The following is a 9,895-nucleotide window of genomic DNA, read 5'->3' as shown; positions in this document are numbered from 1 at the left end:
CACCCACGTCCTCCCCTTTGCTACTCAGGTAACAGTCACGGTACACTTTGAGAGAGTTTAATGTTACTTTATCCTCATAACAGGCTTGTGAGGTAGGTAGGGGCAGGCGTTATCCCAAGTACAAAGCTGTGGCTCGGAAGTTAACAGACCTAGTCGTGGTTTTAAAGCTAGTATGGACTTTTCTTTCTGCTCTGACATGCTAAAAACTAGTACAGAACTGAGCCACTTAGAATCGACCCTGAAGTTACTCTGCTCTGCCCCGCGTTTTTCCTGGTCTTCCCCTTTCCTCAAGAGTCTTCGCAGGCCCTGCTTCTGGGGCAGGATTCAATACAGTGGCAGCGGTGGCAGGATTCCCTGTCCCAGGCCTGCCATGTCAGGTATGAGGATGAAATCAGAAATCCACGTCAGTAACAGCGCACTGAGGAATGAGGGTCCACTCCAGCATACCACAGTTCTACCCAGACGAACCCTCTGGATACATGATTCCAGCAGACGATGGTGGTTGGGTCCAGGCAGTTGACAGTACTAAGAGTCCCAGAGTTTTATCTTTCACTGTGCATAAACACACATCTGCAACATACTGGACCCAAACACATCACAGGTGCTATATACATGTTATGGATGCCTGGTTAATAAGTCAGTTCACATTGCCTAAGCCCAGGGATTTCTGGCGAGGAGGAGGAGGAGCCTTGCAGCTGCCACACCTTGGCACCTCAGGGGAGGCGGGATTCCTCAGCCAGGCTGCTTAGCAAAGCACTCAGCCCTCACCTCAGAGAGGGGCAAGCACCAACAGCTTTTCCCGGCAGTGCAGCAAAGCAGCAACAAGACAAGGGGTGAGGGGGTCTTCCATGATGCCCACTCTCCATCCTGTGTCCTCAGGTGCACCAAGACGTCATACAGAAAAGTTTTTCGCTCGTGGCTTCTTAACCACTAATGATGGAATAAAGGTCTTCCGGTGAGGACGGCACCGGGGACTTTCAGAGAGGTCCTTGGACTCAGTCCTATAGAAAAGCAAAAAGAGGTATTAGGCTAGAGGAGGAAAAGAACAGCCCCAGCTGTTTCACATTGTTTAGCAGCCTTGGAGAAGCTGGGGGGGATCAAACTGGCGCTTCTTCCTCCTGGACAGCTAATTAGCCAATATGGCCCCCAAGCGTGGCGAACTTCATCCACAGTGAAACCATTTGCACCTCCCACAAGCCAGGAGAAGTGGTCTAAATCTCAGTGTTTAGGAGGGCTTGCTGGGTGGGCGTGAGGCGATTTCTCATAATCTGGTTCTGACTTTGTTATCTACTCACCTGGTGGCTTTAATTTCCAACCCTGTCAAGTTTTCAGCCTCACCCAGGAATGAGACATTTTAATGACTTTCTGTTTCTTCTAGCATCGCTTCCAACACTATCTTTGCCTCTTAAGTTCCATAGGGACTTCAGTGGTTAATTCCTCGTTGTCAATCTGACAGGATTTATAGTCACCATGGAAACAAATCTCTGGGTGTATCTGTGAGGGATCTGAATTAACTGGCCAAGCGTGGTGGCACAAGCCTTAATCCCAGCACTCTGAAGGCAGAAGTAGGAGGATCGCCATGAGCTTGAGGCTAGCCTGAGACTCTATAGTGAATTCCAGGTCAGCCTGGGCTACAACAAGACCCTGCCTCGAAAAACCACTAAATAAATAAATTGGGTTAACTGAAGTGGGAGGACTCACCCTAACAGTGGCACCATGCCATGAGCTGATCCAGGACTGCATAAAAAGGAGAAAGCAGCCTGAGCAGCAGCTGCGCTCCTTACCTCTGCTTCCTGACTGTGCAGTGAATGTGACTGGCTGCTCAAATTCCTGCTACCATTCCCTGCCATGTTGGACTGTAACCTCAAACAGGAACCCTTCCTTTCTTAAGTTGCTTCTTGTCAGGTATTTGGCCACAACAAGGAGAAAGTAACTAATACAGGAATGGGGATGACAAATGGAATGACCATTGTAACACCCTGGTTCATCAGTTTAAAACGCCCTAACGTAGATGAGGCACAGGACTCACATGGGCCCAGAACCATCAGGAGGGGCAGGAGGCTCAGGGTGTTGAGGACTCCTCCAGCGGATCCGATTGAGCAAGACCTTGACCTTGTCCCAGTGGGAGAGATCCTGCTGAGCAGAGGGTAAAGGGTCAACACCGAGCCACCCCTGCCCCCACATACACATCCCTAATGAACAGCCATCACTACTCATAGGACTAAACATCCAGCTTCAAACAAAATCTTGTCGCTTTCCCAAAGTTTCTGATTTTGGATACCTATACCAACAATCCCCACGGGTGTCCCATCCTACCACCTGTCCACACACATCCATCACTACCTTATGTCCTTGGGAGCACGGCGCGCTGAGAGTTGGTTCTACCAGGACCTCTTGCAGCTTGAGAGGATTGGTGCACAGCATTCCCACCTCTGGGGGTGCAGCTGCCCCTACACCTTCAGAAAGAGAACCACATTACCTAGAGGCAAGATCAGGAAGCAGCCCAATCAAGCTACAGCTCATGGGGTCTGCTGCTGGGACCCTGAACAGGCACACAAAGAAGGCAGAACACAGAAGACACAACTGCCGCTCACCTATCTCCTTCGTCTGGCTGAGCAACTCTCCAGGCCCCTGCATCCCATCGCATGGGGCAGGTGAAGGTGGCGGAGCCAAATCCTCTTTTTCAGAATCCTGGGGCAGGAGAGAAGGAACAACCAAAACCTCATTAGAGGGCTGGAGAGATGGCTTAGCAGTTAAGGCACTTGGTGGTGAGGCTGCTTAAGGACCCAGGTTCAATTCCTCAGTACCCATGTAAGCCAGATACACAAGGTGGCATATGCATCTGGAGTTCATTTGCAGAGGCTGGAGGCCTCTATCTAACCCCCTCTCTTTCCAATAAATAAATTAAATACTTAAAAAACCCAGGACTGGAGAGATGGCCTAGCGGTTAAAGTGCTTGCCTGCGAAGCCTAAGAACACATGTTCAAATCCTCAGGTCCCATGTAGCCAGACAAACAGTGATGCAAGCGCACAATATCGCACATGCACACAAGGGGGCGCACGCGGCTGGAGTTGGTTAGCACCAGGCTGAAGGTCCTGGCAAGCCCATTCTCTCCCACTCCCACTCTTAAAGAGAAAGATAAAAATAAGCTCATCATAAGGCAGAGGCTATTTGGAAGGCAGTCGCAGTTCCAGGGGTCCGGTGCCCTCTCTACCTCCCCTACTTGCTGGACAGGCTAGGCTGCCCTCCCTGCCACTCGCTCACTCACCGCAGGGGGCCTTTGGGTCTGCAGCTGCAGGTAGAGCTGCTGGAGCCTAGCCATCTGCTCCAGCACCAGGCACAGGTGTTCCAGGTAGCGAAAACCCTGTCCTGAGAGGCAGGGGGCCGCTCCAGGCCCCACTTCAGACACCTGTGGGGCACAAGGCAGGGGAGACTTGGGGACCCAGCCAGCTTCTCATACTGGGAAGCCGGGCTATGCTGAACCAGGAAAGGGGAGCAGAGCAGGCAGGCCAAGGAACATACACTCCGCATGATTCTACAGTGCCAGACTAGGCATGGTACCCATACCTACCTACTTCCTCTGTGGGGGTGGCTACACACGCTGGGTGTGGGGTGTAGCAAGAAGCAGTGACATAACCGTCAATTAGGGACAAAGAATGCTCCACCCCGAGAGAGCTCCAGGGAGAACGGAGGGGGAGGGTCCCCGAAAGCCCCACAGCTGGGCTGTCTCCACCCTGTTCTGCACCCAACTGAGGTGAACACTCACCCCCTCTGCCTCTTCCAGCGCATCCTCTAGCTCCATTTCTGCTTCCGTGGGCTCTAACCCCGCTGCATACACAGGTGTCGCACACACATGCGTGCTTGGTAGCAAGAGAGGGTGGCGCCTTCTAGACAAACCGGGGAGCTCTCGAGATCGCTCCAGCACCTGCTTCAGTTTACGGCTGGCCAGCAGCCGGTCTAGCTGAGCAGGAGGCTCAGGATTCCCCATGGGCTCAAGGTTCAAATAGTCCTGAGAAAGTTCTGGCAAGATGGCCAGGGGGCTGTCCCCAACTACCATCTCTACACCTGAGTCCTGAGAAGCCAGTTTAAGAAGTGGCATTTGTCTCTCTAGATCTTTCAGCGCGCTCTCTCCCTCCTGGGAGTCCAGTGAACATCCGTAAGCTTCATCTGGGATCCGTCTGTAGGTGCTGGTGACCCCAGGCACAACACAGCTGTACGCCAGGTCCTCACAGGCCCCATCTGCAAGGAGAGTCACCGTCAGCCGGGGCAGGCTACCCTCGACACCCCCAGCATTCCTGACAGCTGGCAGCATTCCCCTAGGGAAGAGTGTCCTGGGTCAGTCATGAAGCAAGGACACAGAACAGTCACAGCCCCACGGAAATAAGGTTCCGACTCGCCTCGGGAGAAGCTCTGATTGGAGTCAGTGGGAAGGAACCCGCACTTTGGGTTATGTGATAGGCAAAGTCATGCCCATCAAGTCCTCTGTGAGGGTCCAACTGAGATGTCCAGACCTAAGTGGATAGCCAAAAGCCCCCCAAAGAGAGGAAAATTGACAGGGCTCCCTCCAAGAGAGAAAGAACAGAGTTAAGCCTGGGATCCAGATACAGGATTAAATCTCTCCTGGAGCTCAAAGGGACCTTGGTAAAGACAGTGATACAGGCACCATGCCCTGGGTTCCATCCCCAACACCACAAAACAAAAATGACAGCAGCGGCTACAATCATCATTTTCATCATCTTTTTAAAGCAAGAAACGATGACTTTGTAACATTTAAGGGAAAAAAAAAAACCTTTTAAAATATAAATTAAAAAAAATCAGGCCGGGCGTGGTGGCACACACCTTTAATCCCAGCACTTGGGAGGCAGAGGTAGGAGGATCACCATGAGTTTGAGGCCACCCTGAGGCTATATAGTGAATTCCAGGTCAGCCTGAGCTACAGTGAGACCCTACTTCGAAAATCCAAAAAAAAAAAAAAAAAAATCAAAGCATATTGTCTATTTTCATGGAGATTGTCAATAAAAAACTTCTTACAAAAGTTAGCTTTGTTTGTTTGAGACAGGCTCTTACTTATCTTACTTACTCCGTAGCTCAGGCTGGCCTGGAACTCACTATGTAGCCCAGGCTAGCTATGAACTCCCTACCTCCCAAATGCAATCCTCCTGCCTCAACCTCCCAAGTGTTAGGATACAGGTTTGGGTCACCATGTTCCACTGGCTAGCATCCATTATTGTCACCTCTGTGTCAGGCCCTGTAATACAGTCTGGGGTGCCTGCTGAAATGGAGCAATGAGGCTGCCTTGGAGCAAGCAGGATGTCAGTCCGGGTCTCCTTGGACCAGGAAACAGGTCAGGAAGTTCCACTCCTGCACCGTTACCAGTAAAGGGGTTCGCGCCCATCCGAGGGGCTTTGGGGACTGCTGGCGGAGGCGGGGGGGGCTGAGGAATCAGAAAAGCTCAGATGGCGCGAGGGAGGATGGGGGAGGCGCTCCACACTGGCGAGCAGAGAGCAGAGGATCGGGTGACCAGTGGGATGTGGGCGGTGGCCGGTGCGTCGCGCAAACCCCGCGAGTCTGTCCTGTGCAAGGCGTCCCGAGCGAAATCAGCGAGCAGGCGGGGGTGCGCGGCCGGCGGGTGCCTCCCACGGGGCTGGGGTGGGGGGCGGAGCGGGAGCGAAGGAAGCGACTCCGGGGCAAAGGGGGCCACGAGGCCCGAGGCTGGGCGACTCACCCTGGCCGCCAAGAGGCTCCACCGCAAAGACACGCCGCCGACCCAGCATGGCGCGCTCCGGGCCGCGCTCGCGGCAGCTCCGGGGCGATCCCCGCGCGGCCCCAGCTGCAGCGCCCGGGCGGCTCCGCCCCGCCGGTCCCCGCCCAGCTGGGCGCGGTCCCCAGACACGGCCCGCGGGGGGCGGGGCGCGCAGGTGATGGGCGCTGACCCTCGCGGGCACGGGTCGAGGGACACCCCCACCCCGCCCTGGCTGGGGGCGGAGCCAAAGACCCTGGGTCCAGACGGTCCGGGGGTTGGGGTTGGGGTTGGGGTTGGGGGTGGGGGTGGAGGGGCGGGGGACGCTGGCCGGCTGGGCTGGTGGGCGAGGGTCAGAGACCCTCCGGCTGCACGCGCGGGCTGGGTTCCTGCTGCAGACTTGGATCCCTCGGGTGCAGGAGGTGGACTGGACAGGAGCCCGGAAGGAAATGGAGCCCCACGTGCAGGCAGATGGGGACAGCGTCCGGCGCTCCCAGCTGTGTGGCTTGGGACCGTCAGAAGCCTGGGAAAGAAAAGGGGGAAAGGAAAAAAAAAAAAAAGGAGGAAGGGTCCCGCGTGCTTCACATTACTGCGGGGGTGCTCGGTGTCCGGGACTACCTGGCCCAATTCCCTTTCTTATCTTCGGGGTGCCTCTGGAAAGCTAGGGGATGGCCGAGTCTTCAGGGTCTGGGCAAGAGGTGAGCCTGCAGCCCGGGGACTGCCTGCAGGCTGGGCGGAAGTCTAACCGTTTCCCGGTCCCTAGCCACCAGCCCTCCTGGCCCCATGGGATTCCAATCCCGCCCCATCCTAAAGGAGCCCAGACAGCTGCCGATGACGTGACAGCCTGATGGGACTGGGGGATTGGAAGAAAATATCCCCTCTCGTAGGAGGGGATAGGGCTGGGAAGATCTTAGCTGATCCCAAATCCCCCGGAGGCAGATAAAGGAGCTCGCGGACGTGGTAACTAGCACCTGGGTAGCGGGAGGAGGGCCCTGGGGACCCGGAGGAAGCTGTCCTTAGCTAAGAGCCCTCTGCCCACCCTCTTCATTCTTGCTCCTTCTTGAACCCATCCTCAAACACCCTCCGCTGATGCCGCCAGCAGAGAGGCACCAGTGATGGATTTTAGAACTTTATAAAATCCGGAAACTGGGGCTTAGCCGTTAAGGCGTTTGCCTGCAAAGCCAAAGGATCTCGGTTCGACTCTCCAGGACCCACATAAGCCAGATGCACAAGGGGGCGCATGCATCTGGAGTTCGTCTGCGGTGGCTTGAGGCCCTGGCCCTCGCATTCTCTCTCATAAATAAATATATACTTTTTTTTTTTTAATCCGGAAAGTGAGGCGCCCACAGCCAAGTCCCTAGCATGCCTGAATCCTTGTTACCTGCGGTCTTCAAAACCTTGGTGTTCGGACCCAAGCCATTCCCTGGTAGCCGTGGGTCCCTTGGGCTGCCCACCCCCATCCTCCTCCAAATACAATGAGGGATGTCGGGCCTATCAGAACTGTCCAAGATGATGTGGGGCAAGAAGCTCTCCAGCCAGACCAGATGGCTTCTATCCTTCAAGGTGAGGCTAGGGAGATAAAAGTGGTGGGGGGGGGGGGAGCCTTTGCCAGATCTTGCCGTGAATTTGGAGAATGTGGGGCCCAGATTCCAAGTATTCTCCGTGACGACAGGAATGCATCTAGAAACAGGAAACCACGCCAGCAGGAATGCTGTGTCCCAGCACAAAGCTTTGTGTGTGGCTCAAAGAACCCCCCCACACACCGACGTACACTCCCCTCCCTCCCCTCCCAGCACGGGCCCCACCCCTTCGTGGTAGCTTGGCCAGCTCAAGAGTAAATAGACCTCTCCTGGGTTCCTGATCTGACAAAGTGGGCCAGACTTCCTTCCTCGTCCGCCTTCTGATGGTCTATGGCTGTCTCAAGTCCAGAACCCTGCTAGTCCTTCACCTCTCAGCTCGAAGGCCTTGCATAACCGGCTGCCTTTGTCTTCCTGCCTCCTCCACCAGGAGAGTCCTCTGCCTGATGCTGAAGGACTGCCCACAAAGACGAGCTTCTCTGGATTCCTGGGACAGAAGATGACCCCGGGAAAGCCGTTCATCAAGCTGGCCATCCCTGCCTTTGGCCCTTCCGCATCCAGTGGGGAAGCCCGGGCTTCAGGAAGCCAGCTTCCTGCAAACTCGGTGCTGAGCTCAGCCCTGGGGAAGGACCTAGAGGCAGGCTGTGGTTTCATTCCTGACCTCTCCCCTTACCAGCTACGAGTCCCAGGGCCAGTTACTTAACCTCCATCTGTAGAACAGGATGACAGCAGTGCCTGTCACTGAGATGTGACAGTGCAATTTGAACATCTAAAATATCTCTAGTACCTGCAGAGGGCTCTAGGTTGGCCATTGTCATATAACTTTGAGAGAATCACTCCCAGCTGTCCGAAGGGTGGTTCATTACATACTTTCTTTGGCCGCTTCTAACTCAAGTCTTTCATATCTGACCTCTTTTTTGTTGTTGTTTCCAACATAGGGTCTCACTCTAACTCACTCTGTAGTCTCAGGCTGGCTTTGAACTCAGAGGGATCCTCCTACCTCGGCCTCCCAAGTGCTGGGATTAAAGGCGTATATCATCATGCCCAGCTCTGAACTTACTTTTTTAAAAAATTATTTATTTATTTATTTTTGGGTTTTCGAGGTAGGGTCTCACTCTAGCTCAGGCTGACCTAGAATTCACTATGTAGTCTCAGGGTGGCCTCGAACTCATGGTGATCCTCCTACCTCTGCTTCCCGAGTGCTGGGATTAAAGGTGTGCACCACCACGCCTAGCCTTTTTTTTTTTTTTTTTTTAATGCAGAAGTACAAAGTACAGTTGCACCAATGGGGTGTCCTGGGTCAGAGGAATGGGAACTCATGGCTGGCTGGCTTGGGGTGGAGATAGGGCAGGAATACAAGTAAAGAATGAGGCTGGGAAGATGGCTCAGCGGTTAAAGGTGCTTGCTTACAAAGCCTGCCAGATGGGGTTCAATTCCTCAGCCAGTTGCCAAGTGACAAGCAACTGTGATTTTAATGTGCCTAGGACAATGGGAGGCACAGCCAGGGGAGCCCATGGGCCAGGTAGTCTGATGTTCCCTTTGCACTCTCAAAGTTCATTTGCAGCAGCAAGAGACCCTGTCTCAAAGAAGGCGGAGCAGAGACCCCTCAGAGTTACCCTCCAGCCTCCACGCATGTGCCTTGACATGAATGTGTGTGTACGCGCGCACACCAATAAAAATAAATAAGAAAGGGACAAGGGCCAGCGGTAGACTGTAGCTAGTGTCCATTCAGCCTTCCTAGGTGTCCCTGTGCCCCACTTGTCCTCCTCTACGCTTTATGCCACCACCACTGGCCCACATGGTTTTCTGGGTGGGGAATCTAACCTTATCAACGGTCCAACCTACCTTTCCCAACCTGTCACTTAACCTCAAGGCAAAGTACAAACAGAACCTGGCATTCAAGGCTCAAGTCCTAGCTCAGGACCCCCAGCAGCCAATTCTCTAAAGCTGAGCATTAATTGGTCACCCTGTCTTCCAGCGGCCCTGCTTTAGCTTTTTGCATCCCCACTATGCCAAAGCCCAAATATAATGATTACTTAGTGAGCCCAGTTTTCCTTGTGTGTGCATGCCCCCTGAGTGAGCAGCACTGGACACTAGGTGGTGCCAAAAAGACCATCTTTCCCCCCCCCACCCCCCCCACCCCCGACATTCTGGCTGCCAGACTGCTGAGCCTGCCAGCTAATCAACCTGCCTTGATCTCTTCTATAAAAACACAGGCTCATCCTCAGGCAGCCATCCAAACAAAAGGTGAGATGATTATATCAAAGTGTAAATTATATCCACAGATGCCCAAGGAGGCAACAGTCTCTGCCAAGATCCTTTTCTCAAAGTGCCAGGTAGCACCAGGCTGCCATCAGACCCCACCCTCCAAAGCCAGCTTTGATCTCCTGTGAAAATAAGGCTCAGAGCTTGGTGTGGTGACACACGCCTTTTAATCCCAGCCTGGGGAGGCAGATGCCTCGAGTTCATGAGTTCAAGGCCACCCTGAGACTACATAGTGAATTCCAAGTCAGCCTGGGCTAGAGGGAGACCCTACCTTGGAAATTATAATAAAGTTCAGGCTGCCTTCCCTCCTAG

General features: G+C 54.0%; 1 protein-coding gene across 2 annotated transcripts; it reads right to left on the bottom strand.

Moving 5' to 3' along the window:
- Positions 1 to 355: 355 nt before the first annotated feature.
- C12H8orf58 (chromosome 12 C8orf58 homolog) lies at positions 356 to 5,810 on the bottom strand. Of its 2 annotated transcripts, none has more exons than XM_045131467.1 (7): positions 5,727 to 5,810; positions 3,768 to 4,240; positions 3,270 to 3,410; positions 2,595 to 2,691; positions 2,344 to 2,456; positions 2,030 to 2,136; positions 356 to 1,001 (listed from the first exon to the last, which is right to left on the bottom strand). In XM_045131467.1, the coding sequence occupies exons 1-7, from the start codon at positions 5,773 to 5,775 to the stop codon at positions 893 to 895; spliced, it is 1,089 nt and encodes a 362-aa protein (XP_044987402.1). In that variant the 5' UTR covers positions 5,776 to 5,810; the 3' UTR covers positions 356 to 892. The 2 variants fall into 2 exon arrangements, with proteins under 2 accessions (XP_044987402.1, XP_044987403.1); XM_045131468.1 differs by having other exon boundaries at positions 2,030 to 2,133.
- Between the last annotated feature and the right edge of the window lie 4,085 nt (positions 5,811 to 9,895).

This window comes from Jaculus jaculus, chromosome 12 (genome assembly GCF_020740685.1).
Source record: "Jaculus jaculus isolate mJacJac1 chromosome 12, mJacJac1.mat.Y.cur, whole genome shotgun sequence".
In the NCBI taxonomy this organism is placed as follows: domain Eukaryota; kingdom Metazoa; phylum Chordata; class Mammalia; order Rodentia; family Dipodidae; genus Jaculus; species Jaculus jaculus.
Note: the sequence above shows the minus strand (reverse complement) of the source record. Positions and strands in the feature narration are given on the sequence as shown.

What these genes read in the sequence shown, in the direction of transcription:
- C12H8orf58 (XM_045131467.1), bottom strand. Translation starts at nt 5,775, where the DNA reads ATGCTGGGTCGGCGGCGTGTCTTTGCGGTGGAGCCTCTTGGCGGCCAG. An exon ending in GGAGCCTCTTGGCGGCCAGG is followed by an intron (nt 4,241 to 5,726) that starts GTGAGTCGCCCA and finishes CTCTCCTTGCAG; the next exon opens with ATGGGGCCTGTGAGGACCTG. An exon ending in CGTGCTCCCAAGGACATAAG is followed by an intron (nt 2,137 to 2,343) that starts GTAGTGATGGAT and finishes CCCTCTGCTCAG; the next exon opens with CAGGATCTCTCCCACTGGGA.